This window comes from Loxodonta africana, chromosome 10, assembly GCF_030014295.1.
Source record: "Loxodonta africana isolate mLoxAfr1 chromosome 10, mLoxAfr1.hap2, whole genome shotgun sequence".
Classification (NCBI taxonomy): Eukaryota; Metazoa; Chordata; class Mammalia; order Proboscidea; family Elephantidae; genus Loxodonta; species Loxodonta africana.
Window position 1 is genome coordinate 47,298,462 of NC_087351.1, and position 19,251 is coordinate 47,317,712.

At 47.0% G+C, this 19,251-nt stretch overlaps 1 protein-coding gene across 1 annotated transcript; it reads right to left on the reverse strand.

Annotated features, from left to right (window-relative positions):
• Nucleotides 1-12,994: 12,994 nt before the first annotated feature.
• Nucleotides 12,995-16,301, reverse strand: NFKBIA (NFKB inhibitor alpha). The gene is made up of 6 exons (XM_003408860.4): nt 15,963-16,301; nt 15,209-15,317; nt 14,667-14,877; nt 14,282-14,370; nt 13,905-14,165; nt 12,995-13,570 (listed from the first exon to the last, which is right to left on the reverse strand). The coding sequence occupies exons 1-6, from the start codon at nt 16,187-16,189 to the stop codon at nt 13,523-13,525; spliced, it is 945 nt and encodes a 314-aa protein (XP_003408908.1). The 5' UTR covers nt 16,190-16,301; the 3' UTR covers nt 12,995-13,522.
• Between the last annotated feature and the right edge of the window lie 2,950 nt (nt 16,302-19,251).

Here is a 19,251-nt window from a genome sequence, read left to right on the forward strand (position 1 = left end):
AAAATGTGTGTATTAACTTGGTTAGGCCATGATTTCCAGTATTCTGTGATTGTCTTCCATTTTGTGATTGTAATTTTATGTTAAAGAGGATTAGGGTGGGATTGTAACACCCTTACCAAGTCACATCCCTGATCCAATGTAAAGGGAGTTTCCCTGGGGTATGGCCTGCACCACCTTTTATCTCTCAAGAGATAAAAGGAAAGGGAAGCAAGCAGAGAGTTGGGGACCTCAGACCACCAAGAAAACAGTACTGGGAGCAGAGAGCGTCCTTTGGACCTGAGGTTCCTGCACTGAGATGCTCCCAGACCAAGGGAAGACTAATGCATCACAAGGACCTTCCTCCAGAGCCAGCACAGACAAAAAGTGTTCCTCTGGAGCTGACGCCCTGAATTCGGACTTGTCGCCTACTCGACTGTGAGAGAATAAACTCTTTGTAAAAGCCATCCACTTCTGATATTTCTGTTATAGCAGTACTAGATGACTAAGAAAGCATGTGAAAGCTGGACAATGAATGAGGAAGACTGAAAAAGAATTGATGCCTTTGAATTGTGGTGTTGGTGAACAGTATTGAATATACCATGCATGGACTCCTAAAAGAATGAACATATCTTCTTGGAAGAAGTACAACCAGAATGCTCTTTAGAAGCAAGGATTGTGAAACTGTGTCTCACGTACTTTACATATGTTATCAGAAGGGATCAGTCCCTCAAGACAGATGTCATGCTTTGTAAAGTAAAAGGTCAGACAAAAAGAGGAAGACCTTGATGAGATGGACTGACACAGTGGCTGCAACAATGGGCTTAAGCATAACAACAATTGTGAGAATGGCACAGGATTGGGCAGTGTTTTGTTCTTTTGTACATAGGGTCGCTATGAGTTGGAATCAACTCGACGGCACCTAAGAACAACAACAAAATTTGGGGTGATGAAAAAGTTTTAGAAATAATGAAAAAATGGTGGTGGTTGCACAACATTGTGAATGTAATCAATGTCTTGATTTGGACACTTAAAAAAAGGCAGGCGCAGCTAGAGTGGCTACTCTGACCTTCTTCTGGTCCCATAGGGCACTTAATTCTTTACTTTCCCAAGTCTGGTCTCTCCGATCTTCCATCCATTTTGTGAGTGCTCTCAATCCCTGTGGGCTTCCATTAAATTCCCCTTTGCTTAAATTACCTGGAACTGGATTATAGTTCATGAACACAAGCATCAGGCCTGAATCGAGCACTAATCTGACAAGTTGGCTATGGACAATCAGCAGAGTATCCTGCAAGTTTCTCTTCACAATACATCTGGTACCTAATTCATCTTCCATGGCACCTCCATCCAGGTCTGTGTTTTCAACTGCAGCAGCTTCTGGTCCGGGCTTCTTGACAGCTCAGACTGCCTCATAAGCTCTCCTAACCACCATTATTGGCCTTCTGTGACTTCCCTGCTCAAGAACCCAGGGTGGCTCCCTATTGCCTGTAGGTCAAGTCCAGGAATCCATAGCCTTCTATAATCTGGTTCCACCTCTGCCATCTGACAGTAGAAGCCCTGTGCTCTCTCCTTAAGGGGCTCCAAGTGGATACCCATCTTGGTGCCTTGTCCCCTTCTTGTCTGTCCAGACAATGGTACAAATTTGGGGCTGGGGATTGGCTCTCTGGGCTTGGTTCAGCGCTTTCAGTAACTTGGCTTGATTTGGGTCAGTCACTGACACTCCCTGGGGACTGCTGTCTTCGTGTATGAAAGACTTGGGTTTGGCTAGGTGATCACTGATCATTTCTTAGAGCTATGAATTGAAACAATTGTGATGGATTGAATTGTGTCCCTCAAAGTGTGTATCAACTTGGTTAGGCCATGATTCCAAGTATTGTGTGCTTGTCCACCATTTTGTGATCCGATGTGATTATCCTACATGTTGTAAATCCTAACCTCGATGATGTTAATGAGGCAGGATTAGAGGCAGTTATGTCAATGAGGTAGAACTCAATCTACATGATTAGGTTATATCTTGAGTCAATCTCTTTTGAGATATAAAAGAGAAACAGAGAGGATAGGGACCTCCTACCACCAAAAAAGAAGAGCCAGGAGTGGAGCATGTCCTTTGGACCTGGGGTTCCTGTATCAGGTCCCTCCGCATGCCTCTCTGATTATTGTAGGCACTCAGCTCTTCCCCAGCCATGCTTTCCGTCAGCACAGACCTCATGTGAGGTGGGTGTGGATCTCATGTGTGGTGGACATGGACCTCAGGGGAGGCAGGCGCGGACCTAATGTGGGGCAGGCACCTGCTGGGCTTTCTCCAACTCACAAGAAGATTACTGTTTATGGTCATTGCCCTCCTTCTGTCTAGTTCTATCCAGGGCTTCAGTGCAGCCCTCAGGAGTTAAACATGCTGCAAAACACTTCCCGGGGTATAATTAGACTAATCTGAGTCCTCTCCCTGGGAGTACGTGTGTGTGTGTGTGTGTGTGTGTGTGTGAGAGAGAGAGAGAGAGGTTAACTGAGGGGTTGGCCTGTCTTGGGTGCTGTCTGTCACCTGTGAGCTTGGTAAACACGTCTCCTGCCTCCTGCCCTGTGAGGACACATAGAAGCCTCCTGGAGAGAGAAAACAGGCAGTGTATAACAAAGAGCAGAGGCAAAGGGCCGAGGTGGTTCTGATGTCCTTCTCAGCCTCATGGCTTTACTGTCCTCAGCTCCGGGGGTTTCTATTACTTATAATGCAAACCATTCCAACTGCCACCCTGGGTTATGCTTTCGAGTCCCCTCACCAGGCTTTCCCCTCTGGGCTGAGTACGCAGGCTGAGCTCAAGTGTGGACTAATATTTTTGAGAGCAGATAAAAAATGAGAGTAGCCTTACTGTGTTCTGTGTTACTTTTTTTTCTTCTGGTAATGAAAGTAATAAAGGAAAGCTTAAAGAAGAGAGTAAATGAATCTCTTTGGATTGTTAATTGTTTTTTGAGCTGTGATAATTGTATTGAAGTTAAGCTTTTTTTTTTTTTTTAAGTATGTCTCTTTTTTTTCTCCTTTAGGGATACATACTAAAATACTTAGGGATGAAATTATATGATATGATGACTGGCATTTGCTTCAAAATAAGATGTGGGGAAGGAGGTGGATGAAGGTATAGATAAAATGGAATTGCCTATGAGCTGGGTAGTGGGAGCTCATTGTAATATTCTGCCAACTTTTGTATATGTATGAAATTCTCCATAATAAGAAGTTAAACAAACCAACAAACCTGGACTCCAACCATTTTGGCCAGAGTGGGAACAGCCAAGGCTGGCAACCAGTGACCAGTGTGAGGGTGTTTGGGATGCAGGTGGCAGTGGTGGCCATTGTTCTTCTCCAGCCCATCTAGGGATCCTGAGGGCTCCCCAGAATCCGTTCCACAAACCTCTTTTCTACCTAAATTACCCAGAATTAGTTTCTGTTGTTTACAGCTCCTGGAGGTTAGGATGTTTTCAAGTAGTCTTTTATCTATTAGTAGAATTATACGAAAGCTGCTCTGTAGCATGCTTTTGTTTTTCTTCCATTGATCGTGAATGGAGGGCATCTTTATTTGTAGGTACACAGACCTCTTCCCTCCCTCATTTTCTCAAACACTCTCAATCAAATGTTCTGCGGCTCCTTCCCTTCCTGCCTTTCCCACAAGTGGGCTGGCAGGGGGAAAGGAATGGGTCTCCATAATAAAACCTCACTTTCCATGCTCACGAGGCAGGGTGGGAAAGCTGGAGTCCTCACAGAGTCTTTGACCAGCTAGCTGTGCCCAACAGCGGCTCCAGCCAAGGCCCCAAGGAGAACGGTGTTCGTCATGCTCGATAACCAGGTCGTGCTTCCCCACTGAGATGCGTCACCCTGAGCCACCTGTGGCTTGGCCCACTGCTGGCCACCGGAGCAGAAATTTCACCCTCCTTCCACAGCTCCCTGGTGATGCAGTAGTTTTAGCATTTGGTTCCTAACCAAAAGGTCAGCAGTTCTAATCCACCAGCTGCTCCTTGGAAACCCTTCGGGGCAGTTCTACTCTATCCTACAGAGTCACTGTGAGTCGGACTCAGCTCAAGGAAATTTATTTTATTTTATTTCACGACTTCATGGGATTTTCACACATCAGGAGCCACCCAGGCTTGTGCCAGGGTCTGAGGAGGGCCTGGGCCAACAACAGCCCTTAGCTTCAGGTCTACATCCAGGGGCCTTGTTGATCATGTCTCCTAGTCCTGTGGGTCAGGCCTTCAATGATCAGATTCCCCTTACCCAGCAGTTGGTCCCTCCACTCCAGCCGGGCAGAGCTCAACCCAGAGTCATTCCTGTTCACCAAGGGGACCACATCCAGAGGCAGAGATGTTCACGGGGAGGGTGAGGACAAAGTCATACTGGACTCTCCAGCTTGTCCTTGGGGATCTGGCCCTTTAGGCCTGGGGCTAACCTGAGAGGAACGAGGAGTGTTAGCCTGGAGGGAACAGCAGGCCTGCAGGGAGAGTTGTCAGGTGTGCCTCTTAACAGTAACCACGTTAAAATCCCAGTAGCAGGAGCTGTCACCTACTGAGGACCTACCGCCTGTCAGGCACTTTACCAGAGCTTTACAGACACCATTAGTGATTGTTAAATATCACAGCACCTCTGGGTCACGCGGTTGTACAGGTGAGAAATTGAGACACAGAGGTTGTGCAGCTAGCCCAGGGTCATACGATGGTACAGATTAGGGCTGGGGTTGGGACCCAGGTTGGTCTGAACTTCAAATGGATGCAGAATCACTCTGGAGGCTGCCTCTATTCTCAAGATAGAAGCCAAGGGTGGCGTCTGCTGTCCTTCTAAAATTATGCCCCTTGAGGCAGCCCTACAGACCCTGGGCCCTCTAGGAGCTTCCTCAGTGTACCCGTCTCCATCCCTGCTGGTCAGCTGGTAAATGTGGTCAGTCTGTGTGCCATCTTGGCCTAAACTTGTCATAAAATTACTTTGGCCAGGGTTTCCTGGCAGGCTCTGTGGTTCCTGCCACGTGCTCTCAAATACCCTCCTGGGAAAAACAAAGAAACAAAAAACAACCCTCCTGGGACAATCCCATGAACTGGGACAAGAGCTGGCTGGAGTCTCTTTGTAGACCAGCAGCCCATTTCAGCCCATGAGCTGAAGCTCTGACCCCTGAGCCCCAAGTATGTGCTCCGATGAGGTAAGCCACTAGGTATCTGTCCGATTTTTCTGAAAAGGAATTTTATAAAATAGAAAGGGTAACAAACGGGCTTACATAGCAGCCAGAGCTTTTTAAGGTGAAAAACAGCAGCAGTGAAAAATGGCAGAACATTGTCTGAACACCTTCGGCAAAATGGGAGGCTCACTTTGACTGGTCAACACCCTACAGGTAAGAAAGCCTGGGCACAGAAGGGGTGGGGTTTGAATCCCAGTGTTGTCACTTCTCTTGGCCACATCACCTCCGAGGAGTTACTAAACCTTCCTGAACCTCAGTTTTCTCATCTGTAAAATGGGGATAGTAATTCTGTGCCCCCACCCCCAGGGTAGTGATCACAAACGTGAAATGCCTGGCACATAGTTGCTGTTTGTTAAATGATTCCTATCATTATTATTCACCAGTAGTGGATTACATGGGTACTTGGCAGTACCAATTTGTGATTTTTATAGTGACAGAGATCAGATCTAAGGCTTTCTATTGTAAGTGAAATAATAGAACAGGTAAAGTTTGTTTTCTGATTGATCCCTCCTCACTTCCCCTGTGCTCCCTGTGGTGTTTAGGGCCTCCTCATTGCTCATAGCCCTGGTGGAGCAGTGGGTAAAGCACTCAGCTGCTAACCGACAGGTTGGCAGTTAAAACACACGAGCAGCTCCGGAGAAAGATGTGGCAGTCTGCTTCCGTAAAGATCACAGCCTTGGAGACCCTACAGGGTGGCTCTGCTCTGTCCTGTAGGCTCGCTCTGAGTTGGAACAGACCCGTTGGCAGCGGGTTGGTTTTCGTTGTTCCCAGCTTCAGGTCATGTGTCATATCCTTCAGGACCTTCCTCTGGGCCTGATGACTAATCGGGTTGAGGTAGAAACTACCTACCCCTCTTCCCCTTAGCTTACTGTTTACCTTAACGGGACTTTATTCTTCCATTGTCCTCATTAGCATAAGTTTACTATTCCAGAAGGTTCCTGCCCAGGCAGGAGTTCATTACAGGAATTTCCCAAAAGACCCATCAAGTCATCGACAGACAGTTCGTGCACGCCCCTTGTTTTAAAATCCTTGCCTTGCTTTTTCTCCAACCTGGAAACTGCTACCTCATGATCCTTATCCGCTCCCAATCCAGCCCCTGCACTGAAAGACCCACCTTAAATCAAACCTGAAGTTCTCAGTAAGAAGATCTGACCTTGCTGCCCCCCTCCCCCGCTCCCCCCCACCTCCCTAAAAAACAACAAACAGCTCTGTCTTATCAACAGGTCATGCTGGCGATATTTACAAAGCTGGCATTCAACAAGATAAATGAACATATCCCTGTCTTCCCTCCCCCGAATGGAAGTTCTGGTGACTCTTTCCTTCCAGAAAACCCTTTTGGCCTTTTGGTGTGACTCCAGTCCAATTTGAGGCCCTGTTGAAAGCGACGAGGGAAGGCGTTTGGGGCCAGGCTGCTCTGGGTATCCTTCTCATCCCACTGTGTGTACAGCAGGCACTCGGGGTGTTATAGGGACCACGAGCAGGAGCCACATGCTCAGGGGAGCTCACCACCGTCATTTCTGCATGCATTTCTTACCTGGGAAGTACTGGATACACCCAAGAAGCCTTTCCTGGTTAACATGCCAGTGTTGTTAGCTGCTGCTCCCAACTCATGCTGAGCCCATGCGCAATGGAATGCTGCCTGATCCTGCATTGTGATCCACAGGGCTTTCATTGACTGATTTTCTGAAGTGGATTGCCAGGCCTTTCTTCCTAGTCTCTTTTAGTCTGGCAGCTCTGCTGAACCAGCATCATAACAACACATAAGCCTCTCCTGGCTGATGGGTTGTGGCTGTCCATGAGATGAACTGGCTGGAAATCCCACCCGAGTCTCCTGTGTGCAAGGCAAGAATTCTGCCACTGAACCACCATATGTCCCTGAATCTGCCTTTAGATACTGCTAATCTTAGTGCTAGCCTCACAGATGGGAAAGCTTTCTACTCCTGTCTGACTTGTAAACTGCATGATAATTAATACATCTGTGGCTTGGGCCTCTCCTTCAACCTGGAAGGTTTACTCTGTGATTTGAGGAAGAGCACAACTAGGTTAAATGCACAAACATAAAGGTTTTATGGACTGGGGCTGCCTTTGTGGTGTGGCCCCACACTGTTGGCCACATGGCAAGGTCCTGCCCTGGAAAGTTGGCTCCCAATGGAGGGGATAAGAAGACATTCAAAGGAGAACATTAAAAATCAACTTAAAACAAAATCAACTCTAGAACATTTCACCTGAAAAAAAGCTCATTCATTGGTCATCCAAAATTGCCTTTGTTTATATGTTTGGGGGTTTCCTGGAAATGAGTATTAAAACACTGCAAAGTCTTTAAAAGTCTGATCAAAATGTTTAATGTGGTGTCTTTGGGTAGATTGTGCTTCAGTCAAAAGCAAACATAGACTGCATAACTGGAAACTCCTGGAAGGAGAAACCATGCCTTACTTCCTTTATTTAGCGCCACATGAAACTTAACCCTATAAAAATTTCAGATGAGTTAGGATTTGGGTCCCTACTGTTGTTTAGTTTACTGCAGTTTCCTTAGATCTTAAATCTCGCATTCTTTGCATTATTATATAGTTTTAGGAGATATTTTTCCATTAATGAATCAGAAATTCAAACCATCCTCTGTAATATTTACCTAGCTTTGGCAGGCTATCAGTAACAAATACATAAGAGACACATTCAGAACTGATGGCCTGACGTCGTTTTTGTTAGTGGGAATTCCCGTGTATCCCTGGAACTGCTTTATACCACAGTTTAGAAATGTGGATTCTGGAACTGACCCAAACCTGACTGCCACTTACCAGCTGCGCGAGCAGGGGTGAGTTTCTTAACTTTTCTGTTTCCTTGTCTAAAATATGAAAATAATAATAGTAACTACCTACCATGGTGGTTGGAGAGTTAAAGGAGTTAATGTTTGTAAACCACTTAGAATAGTGTCTGGCACATACTAAACACTGTATATGAGCTTCAGGAGAAAGATGTGGCAGTCTGCTTCTGTAAAAATTTATAGCCTTGTAAACCCTATGGGGAAGCTCTGCTGGCATAGTGGTTAAGAGCTATGGCTGCTGACCAAAAGGTCTGTAGTTCGAATCCCCCAGGTGCTCCTTGGAAACCCTATGGTGCAGTTCTACTCTGTCCCATAGGGTCCCCATAGCTGGAGTCGACTCAACGGCAATGGGTTTGGTTTGATTTAAACCCTACTGGGCAGTTCTACTCTATCCTTTGGGGTCACCATGAATCAATTCGATGGCAATGGATTATATATGAGTTTAACAAATAAAGAGGTAAATTTAGTCTCTTGTTTTATCCCATGACCTATATTATCATAGATCAGGTAACACTTTGAATAAAATGTTGTAGAAAATGAAAATATGCCAATATAAAAGCTTTTTTGAACGTTTAAAAAGCTGAATACAGACAGTCCCTGGGTTACGAACAAGCCCTCTTCCCAGGTTTGTCTTTAAGTCGAATTTGTAGGTAAGTCAGAACAGGTACATTTGGTTCTTATTTAGCGTCAGTTAGTCAAATGTTTTGTCTTAGGATATAGTTCACCTTTACATGCAACTAAAACACTTCCAAACCATGCAATGTTTTCATGAGCATCGCAAAGTAGTGCAGTGCATTCGTTAGTACTAAAACCATTGTACATATTTAACTGAAATTTTTAATATAATAGACTTTAGGGCAGTCTGTTTTTAAGTACAAGTTGTCTGTAAGCCAGACTTTCATAACCTGGGGACTGCCTGCATTTTCTATATAGCCTATTCTCAATAAATTAAAAAAGAAAATACAAAATTATGGCAATGTTTAAGGGGAAGTTATGCTTGACTTAAGGTCTTTCCTGATGCATTTTAGTCAACTGCTTGTCAACACTTTCTATATTCCAAAGAGGAGGATGGGAACGTCGCCATGGGTAGTAGCACCTACTCTATTCCTTCCAGGTCCTAGACCTGGGCATAGCCCCTCTCAAACGCTACAGCAATGCCATACAAAGGTATGAACAAGTACATTTTAAAACCAAGTTTTCTTCTTCTTAATTGGTACATTGCCCTTTCAAATTATTTCCTTCATGACTTTTGCTCCTTTCTTGGAGCTGAGATGATTATGCCTTTGGCCTTGTATTGTGTCAGCCACCTGCCTTATTACACTCACGGGGTTTGATGGCAGGTTTGTTGGCCTTGGCCCATACTCTAAAATTAGTAAGAAGCGCCAGCCCTGCCTCTCGTTGTCCTCATGCTGGATCATCCTCACGACAGACTGCAGAAGCGCTTGTCCTGGTTTACAGTGGCACCGAGGGTGACAGCAGAGAGCACTTGTCTAAGATCTAGCTCTTCAACATGTGGTCCCCAGACCAGCAGCCCTGTCTTGTCTGGGAGTTTATTAGAAATGCAGACTCTCAGGCCAGCCCCAAACCAACTGAATCAGAGCCTGCATTTCAGCAAGACCTCCAGGCCATTCAGGTGCATGTTGAGTTTGAGAAACTCTGGACAAAAACGTGCTCATCATTTGTCACTAATTCAAAGGCTGGTGGCAAGCTCCTTTCAGTCTCAGCTTTGGAATCTAGGGCCCCACACCGATGCAAAAATGAAGAGCGTAGCCTGCTGAGGTGGTGGATTTAATCCAGCTGGAAGTTAGTTGTGTTCTGAGCACAGCTTTGTTCTCTGCCACCTGTTAAAATGGTGCCACTGGTCACTTGGGGCATGGGATAAGAGAACCGATAGTACCAGTAACCAGTTGCCATCGAGTCCAACTTGTGGCAACCCCATGTGTTTCGGAGTAGAGCTGTGTTCCATGGGGTTTTCAAGGCCGTGACCTTTCAGAAGATCACCAGGCCTTTCCTCCAAGGTGCCTCTGGCTGAGTTCTAACTGCCAACTTTTCAATTAATAGTTGAGGGCTTTAACCGTTTGTACCACCCAAGGACTCCAGAGTAGATACTACTGCTGGGTAAACAGTTGACTGGGGTGTGATCTCCTGACCCCTCCCCCAGGCCACTCTGTGTTGGGGGCCTCAAGCTGAGCCCCTCAGGCCTGTGTTTCATCTTCGCACACTGTCTTATGTGTTCTTGTCTGTCTCCCTCTCCACCTAAGCAAGGAGCTCTGTGGGGCAAAGGCCAAGACTTGTTCATCTTTGTGACTCCAGCCTCTAGCACGGGGCCTGTAATGTGCATGAATGAACGGGACTGAGAGTTCCACATCCTAGGAAGGAAACACAATCTCTAGTTTCGGTTTCTGTAATTCTCCCTTAAAATGGGGAAACTCACTTGGGCTATGCTCGCACAGCTTCCAGAGGCTCGGGACTGCTTCTTGGACATGTAGATGACTGGAATTCCACAACTCTGATCTTTCTTGCTACATGAAACTTCAGCTACACCTAAGGCAAGTTAATGAAAATCAGCGGAAAGGAGGGTAAAGGAAGAACTCATCATACTGACTCAGCTCTGTCACCACTTCATCACTTCCATTAGCAACTGAAGTTTTAATGCAAATCACCCTGTCCTAGCTAAACCCTTAGTTTCTTGGAGAAAATTAAAGTGCATAAAAGTCTACCGAAGTGTTTTTTTTTCAAAAGCTTTTGTTCTTGTTCGCTTGGAGATTTGAGGAAGACTTTGTACAGATTGGAATGTTTTGGTTCTAAAATTTTTCTTTCGGAATCTCCAGGCTCCAGCCACCCAACCAAATGGTACGAAAGAAAGAAAGGAAGTTGTAAAAAAAAAAAAAAAAAAAGATAAGAAATGAGGAGGTGAAGAACCCAGGAGCTGAATTGGAGAGTCTAAGAAACTGCAGCAGGCTCAGTCCTTAACTGGGCCCAGCTACTTCTGGACTGAGGTAGAGGACCAGACCCACTCTGAGGGCTGGGGTCCTGAAGAGAAAGAAAGCCTGGAATGGTGGGAGGCTGGGTCCCAGGGGGTCAGAAGAGCTCCCTCTTTGCCCTTACAGCCTCTGGCCCCTTCACCGTGGGGGATGGCACCCTACACAAGACCTGGACGCCAAGGAGACTGAGGAGGGATGGGCCACATCCATTTGTTTCATTTCTCCAACCCTCTTGCAGAGCTATAATAAGAGTGTACTGGCGACTTGGCACAGATTCAACACCCTGCAAAAAAATTCAAGGAGCACATCTGAGTTAGACATGCTACGGACATCATTCCAAAATTGGGGAGTCCAGTTTCTAATCTCTGTTCTTTTGCGTATGAGGGTGTGGACTTCCCTGTTCCCCATCTTACCTCTCTCCTTATCAGCTGAGAGCTGAGCCTAATTAATATTCATGTGCTAGCTAATTTAATACCTGTGTTCAGTTGCCCTGGGCATGGACAGGAAATTTCAGTAATAAAACTGGGCACTTTGAGAGAGGATAAGTCTGATGGAGATGGTGCTTGGCTCCAGGCTGAGGCTGCAGGAAGAGGGCAGAGCCGGCTTTGATCAGCTGGTACTAGTCTGCAATAATGCTCTTTATATATGAAAGATCCACTAAGCACTGACTCCTTTTCAGTCTGAGAGGAAGGTGACCATTATATTCATTTGACTTTGGCACCGTTTGTGGATCATGAAAGTGATAAATACCTGGTAATGTTTTCCTAGGTGTAAACCAAAGCACAGAATTATATTTATATGCCATTCTGCACTTTATAGAATGCCATAAGCTTTCTTTTACCTCTCTTTCTACCTAGGCAAGAGGTAAGTTATGAGAACACTGAGACAATCTAAACCCAAGTTTCACGAGTTTCTGATTTCTTGTGAAATCTTACACTTCTGTCATTCTGATTCTACTGATTTGCGAGCTGATGAAAAGTTTCAACCCTTTGTTGTCACTTGCACTACAGCTGGTAACAAAATAGAGGTGCGATGCACTTAAAACGTGTTTAACAGACAAAAAGCAAGCAGGTATTCAAGTAAGTTAATCACCTGCCTCTCTTGCAAGGTGACCTTGGACAGGATATTCTCTCTGGACTTCCCAAGCAAAATACAGGAAGTTGTACGATGGCTTATATTTTTCTTTAGAACTTATGTGCCTGGCACTTGGCCGTACTATTTTCATGGATTGTCTAATATAGTCTTCACAATAGCCCATTTTATTAATGAGGAAAATTAGGCTCAGAGATGGGCACCTGCTAACAAATATCATCAGGGCAGCCCCGTTGCTGGAACAATGCCCTCAGTTACTGCCAGTATTGTAGGTGGGATCTTTTCCAGCTCTATAAAATGTGAATCTAGTATATTTCTCTTTGCCAAAATAATTTAAGTGAGAGGGTCCTGCAACAGCTCAAACCAAGGGAATGAAAGCAAGTGACAGTGGAGAAAACTTCCAGCTACAGGCCAAGCAGCATGCTGCCCCCCCAACTCCAAGCCCGAGACTGGAGTTTCCTATCGCTCTTGCAACAGCCTCCCACGCGCCAGGCTGGGAGGCTGGTGTGTACAGCGTGAGAAGCTACTTTCCGAAAGGGTTACGTAGCTGGCTGTAGGGAGCACTCCCACACCTCCACCTTCACCTGAGGATCAAATGACTCTCAGACTAGGAGCCCCGTGCCCTCGGTAAGGAACTATGTATGAGCTTCAGGAGAAAGATGTGGCAGTCTGCTTCTGTGAACCTTTACAGCTTTGTAAACCCTATGGGGAAACCCTGGTGGCATAGTGGTTAAAAGCTATGCCTGCTAATCAAAGGGTCAGCAGTTTGAATCCACCAGGCGCTCCCTGAAAACTCTACGGAGCCGTTCTACTCTATCCTATAGGGTCACTATGAGTTGGAATTGACTCAATGGCAATAGGTTTGGTTTTTTTTTTTGCCTTCTGTAAACGCACAACCCAAAGGAAGTCATCAGGGCAACTCTGTAAAAATCTGTTTAATAAATATACATCTTATAAGTACCAAAATAATTACCAACAAAATACACTATGTACATCATTTACAGGAGGGAGGGCAACACGAACCTTGACAAGCAGCAGTTCAAGGTTTCAATCCCACACTGCCCAAAGTTTAACAACACACCTGGCTGTTACACGTCACAGAATACAACTGGGGTCAGCCACGAAATCCATGGTGGTTCAGTCAAAAATACAATAAATAAAATGTGGTCCTTTTATCAAGTTTTGGATAACCCTCTCCAAAAAATCCCTACAAAGGTGAGGCTTCCTTTGGATTCCAATGATCTTTCTTGTCCCACACACAGAATTCACACAAATTACAAAATGAGGGCTGACCCGTCACAGGAATATGTTTTGAGCCAGGCAGTATGCAGTGTGGCTATCAGTATGCCCTTTACATTTTTTTTCTTTTCTTTTTTTTTTTTAGAAAAATAAAACTCTCTTTTTGTACAAATATACAAGTCCATGTTTCTTCAGACACTTTCTGTTCATAACGTCAGGCGCTGGCCTCCAAGCACACAGTCATCATAGGGCAGCTAAAAACAAGAGGAAAAATGGCATGTTAAACTTTGAGAGCTTCATCAAGGACACTGGGATGATGCAGAGAGGTCCCCCTATTGGAAATAACTCAAGTATCCTTGGACTCCATTCTCTATAACCCCAATATAAATTAACTTTACGGGCTCCTTTCCTTATAAAAGGGTAAGCTGTATCGAAAAAGACTGCTCCTGGGATACTGGCCACGAATACTAAGTTTGAGAACTTTACTATGTTGAGAGTAGCTCTTGGGACACAGGAGGGTGAAAGAAGAATAACTATTCTCAGTTTCTGCAGACTGTTGGAGGTTGAAGAAGTTCAGTCAAGGCTCACCTCATCCTCTGTGAACTCTGACTCCGTGTCATAGCTCTCCTCATCTTCACTCTCTGGCAGCCTCTGCAGGTTTTCCGGGGTCAGCTGGCCCAGCTGTTGCTGTATCCGGGTGCTTGGGCGGCCCCAGGTGAGCTGGTATGGAGAGTAGCCCTGGTAGGTAACTCTGTTGACATCAGCCCCACACTTCAGTAAGAGTGACACCAGGTCAGGATTCTGCAGGTCCACTGCAAGGTGGAGGGCGGTCCGGCCGTTACAGGGCTCCTGAAACCAAAAGGAATTCAAGATGCTTATGGCTGAGTTTGGATTTCTGCTTGCAACAAGTCTTATTCAGGGTGCTGGTGGCTGGTTCACTCCACCTGGAGGCATGAAGCACTCACCTGAGCATTGACGTCAGCACCCAGGGACACCAAATGCTCCACAATGGCCAGATAGCCATGGATAGAGGCCAAGTGCAGACATGTGTGACCTAGAAGAACAAACAGAAAAAATATGACCACTTGTTTCAATCCTTACACCTCAAGTAGAGTCTTTCACCTATTCTTTTAAGGGACAAACAGGCATGTCTTCTGAATCTGGGTTCTGAATGAACCTTATTTATAAAGGCATCATATAGGCAATTTTTCATACATATTTTCTCAGCCTTTCCCATGTTGGAAGTTGAAGCTCTTGCCTGGGCTCCTTAAGTGGGTGAACTGTTGTTGTCTGCCCACCTCCCCCTCTCCACGTCACCTGCCCTCTGGTGGGGCGGGGTGGCCCACTCACCATTGTAGTTGGTGGCCTGCAGGATGGAGTGGAGGTGCTGGGTTGGACGGGTCTGTGTCAGAACTCCTACACTGGCCAGGCAGCCCTGCTCACAGGCAAGGTGTAGGGGGGTATTTCCTCGAAAGTCTCGGAGCTCAGGATCACAGCCAGCTCCCAGAAGAACCTGAGCAATTTCTGGCTGGTTGGTGATCACAGCCAAGTGAAGTGGAGTCTACAAGCAGAAGAAAGAACAGAAAGAGGATAAGCCATGAACCAAACGTGCAATCTGGGCTCCCTTGGACCCCAGACATCTCCTGGTTTGGGCGCTGCTCCAGGGGGTGAGGAAAGACCAGAGGCCCTAGGTGGGCCATAAAAGCCTCACCAAATCAATGAGGTTTTCTTTACCCTGTTGGATGCTCATTGGTTTAACTGTAAAAGGCTAGGGCAGATAATGACTGATGACTTAATTTAGAAAGGATTTGGGGGCAACTGTGCCAGAGCCACTTTGTTAATCCAGCTCCACCACAGGGTCAGAAAGGGCACAGGGCTGGCAAGCCGCGCACCTGCTGCAGGTTGTTCTGAAAGTTGAGGAAGGCTAGGTCTCCCTTCACTTGGCGGATCACTTCCATCGTCAGTGCCTTCTCTTCATGGATGATGGCCAAGTGCAGGAACCTGAGGGGAAGAGAGGGAAAAACCCCCAGGGGTGGTGAGTGCACTGCGTGGGGCCCAGGGAGGCGCGGGCTGCGGGGGATTGCGCAAGGCCGGGGTTTCTGTAGGCCGAGGCCGCGGTGTTTTCCGCGAGGTTATTATGAGCTGAGTGTTCCTGGCAGGCGCCCAGGGACTTTCCGGGCCCCCCCTCCCTACTCGGCGGGCGCCGGCCAGACCGCCCCGCCCTCCCGCCAGGCCGGAACGCCCTGTACTTCCCCTCCCGGCCGCGCGGCGCCCGCCAGCGGGACAGAAACTCCCGCCCCCCCTTATGCAACTGGGGACTTCGCCTCCTCACCGCCGCCCCGCCCCCGGCCGGGAGGACCCAGACCCGGCTAGGGGTGTGTGTGGAACTACCGCTGTAGAGCAGAGGTGCTGAACCGCGGCCCCCAGGGTCTGAGCCCGAATCCCCCGTACCCTGCACGCGCAGACGTGCAGCCTTGCAAGGTTTCAGGGACTGTGCATAATCCCGGGCTCATGGCCGTGCGCTGGCCCTGCTGCACCGCGGGCGCTGGCGGCTCAGGCTGCAGGCCCGGCGCCCCCCCCCGCCCCGCGGCCCCGCGCGTCCAGCGTCCCCCCACCCACCCCGCCGCCTAGCCCCTCGACACTTACGAGTCTCCGTCCTCCGTAAGCTGCTGCTTCCAGGGCTCGGCTCCGCGCGGCGCCTCCTGCGGCTCCAGGCGGATCTCGCGCAGTTCCTTCACCATCTGCTCGTACTCCTCGTCCTTCATGGAGTCCAGGCCGCTGTCGTGGCGGTCGTCCAGCAGCCGCTCCTTCTTGAGCCCGTCCCGAGGGCCGTCCATGGCCCACTCCTGGGGGTGCTCGGCAGGTTGAAACATGGCGCGGTGAAAGCTTCAGACGTTGCTCCCCAGGTGCGCTCGGCCGCGGGCTGCGCGCTTCCTTGTAGTGTCGCTCGCGGGCAGGTCGGCGGGTTAGGACTGTTGTGGGCTCGGCAGCGCCGCCGCGGCGCCCTATAAACGCTGGCCCGGGATTTCTCCGGGGCGGGGTCAAGAGCGGGGAATTTCCAAGCTAGTCAGACCAGAAATGAGAACTGGCCTCGTCCTCTGCTAGGGGGAAAAAGAAGCCTAAACCCTGTGCCGGGGTTCAACAGAGAAACTCCCTGCGATGAGCCACTAGGGTCATGTACAGGGAACTTTTTGATGAGCGCTGAGTGGCTGGAAAGTCCTCCCGACCAAGCCCCCTCCCCCAGGTACTTCCCTGCAGCCAGCACTCAGTAATCCCGGCCCTCTGCAAAAAAAACCTTCTTTCCTTGGGGTTTCCCTCGATCAGCTTGATTTGGGGTCGTCTGAGATCCCAAGGACGCAGACCTGCTGGACGGTTCCTCGTTGGGGTTTGCCAGTCTGCCGGTCCTTTCCGTTTTTTGGTCTTTTGAAAACGCAAGAGTGGAAATGATGGCTGGGTATAGGGATTCATTTCCCCAAACTTCTCTCTGCAGGGAAGGTTCTCTTGTCGCTGGCCCCTCTGGGATTCTGCCAATAGTAGGCTCTTTGCAATGCAGGGACATTTAGCTTTCCCAGGTAGAAGTTGTGAAAACTTTGGTGTTAAAAGCCTAAATGCGTGGAGAACCCTCAGATCGTTTCCTCGGGATTAACAGTCTTGTTGACTGGGAGAGTGCTTGCCCCAATAAGTGGGAAAGTGTTAAATATGATCAGAATTATTTCAGGTAGAGCAAGGCGTTAATCTTCATAGCTATCTTGCAATAACGAAGTAACTATTGAGGTCTCTCTCTCTGATTTGCATTGTGTTGCTGCAGAAAATGGACCCGAAAACCTGCTTCTGGGTGCCAGCTGGGTGATTTTCCAGGAGCATTTGGAGAAGGATGCTGAAGAATGAGTTCAACGGTGTCTTACCCAAGATTAGGCCTTAAGGATGGCTAAGAAAGTAACGGTTAAGCATCCTGCAGAAGGCCCTAAGACAGCCCTAACACTGCCCCATCCTGCCCCTGCTGGCTCGTACTTGCTGCCCTTGCGCTGAGGGAGGGCAGTGGTTGTACCCATCCTCCTTAGTCACTCTAGAGAGAAAGGGGTTTGTGCTCAGCATTCATCGATTTCATCTGCAGAAATAGAATTTATGCTTGCTGCCCCCACCCTCACCTCCTAATCAGCAAGCTATGAATTGAATTCATCTACTGCTTTAATTGGATGGAAACCCTGGTGGCGTAGTGGTTAAGTGCTATGGCTGCTGACCAAAAGATCGGCAGTTCGAATCCAACAGGTGATCCTTAGAGTCTCTGTGGGGCAGTTCTACTCTGTCCTATAGGGTTAGAATCCACTTGACGGCAGTGGGTTAATGGGTACTGCTAGAATTGACCCATGCAAAATAAAGCAACTTAGATCAGAGTTCTTCAGATTTAGCGCCAGGAGGCCTCTAGTTTTGCAGAGTTTTCTGGTGATTATTTCAATTATCTTTACCTTCACTGGCTGTGTACTGACCAACCATTCTCCTCTCCCCATCGCCACCTCCCCCATATCTGAATGTGGGGAGTCAGGGTCAATGGGGTGAGAGACTAAGTATGAGGGGGGAAAAAACCCTGAACTAAAATCGTGAAATAAAAGCTTTAAGGTAGCAATTACAACATGTTAAGGTGAAAACTGCATTGTCTGCAGGCATATAATATGCAAATTTGCGATTATTGAGGCATATTATAGGGACTGTAAGTAGATCTCAGTGCCAGGCTCTGCCTCTAGTTAACTGCATATTGAAATCAGTTAACTCTTCTGTGGTATACTCACTTGGAAAATAGTAAGACTGAATTTAATGTTACTTAAGGTCTTTTCCAGCTTAAAAATTGTATTACTTTGCCACAAACGCATGTCTAACCCTGTTTTGTAAGGGTGACCATGGCTCTTGGAAATATCAAAGTATACATTTTTGGAAGGACTCCAACACTTTATGCATCACATTGTTAGTTCTCAAAACTAGTCTGTAAGATAGACATTGTTCCTAATTTCCTAAAAAGAAACTGAAATGCAGAGTAATTTACCCAGGTGTCCAACGGCAATTTATCAAATTTTTATGCCATTATGTTAACCATTTGGCCAAAGCAGTCATAGTATTGACACTTTGTGCAAACACATTGTGGAAACAGGACTGAATACACTACGATTGGAAGGTACTCCACGTGTTTTCTACTCTGTCAGGTAAAACAGAGAGTAGGTGTTATTTCTGTCTGGGGATATTTACTCCTTTAAAAAAGTGCATAGCAATGTTGAACTCTAAATACTCCATTTATAAAGAATACCTTAGTGGAGGATTTTTTTTTTAATTGTGCTTTAAGTGAAAGTTTACAAATCACGTTGGACTCTCATACAAAAATTTATAAACACCTTGCTGTATACTTCTAATTGCTCTCCCCGTAATGAGACAGCACACTCCTTCCCTGTTTTTTTTTTTTAATTTTTATTGTACTTTAAGTGAAAGTTTACAAATCAAGTCAGTCTCTCACACAAAAACTTATATACACCTTGCTACATACTCCCAATTACCCTCCCCCCCCCTTTTTTTTTTAATGAGACAGCCTGCTCTCTCCCTCCACTCTCTCTTTTCATGTCCATTTTGCTAGCTTCGTCGCTATGAGTCGGAATCGACTCGACGGCACTGGGTTTAGTTTTTTGGTTTGCTAACCCCCTCTACCCTCTCATCTCCCCTCCAGGCAGGAGACCGCCTCTATTTCTTTTTGTGTCCATTCGGCCAGGTTCTGACCCTCTCTACCCTTTCATCTCACCTTCAGATAGGAGATGCCAACATAGTCTCGTGTGTCTACTTGATCCAAGAAAGCTCATTCTTCACCAGTATCATTTTCTATCCCATGGTCCAGTCCAATCCCTGCCTGAAGAGTTAGCTTTAGGAATGGTTCCTGTCTTGGGCTAACAGAAGGTCT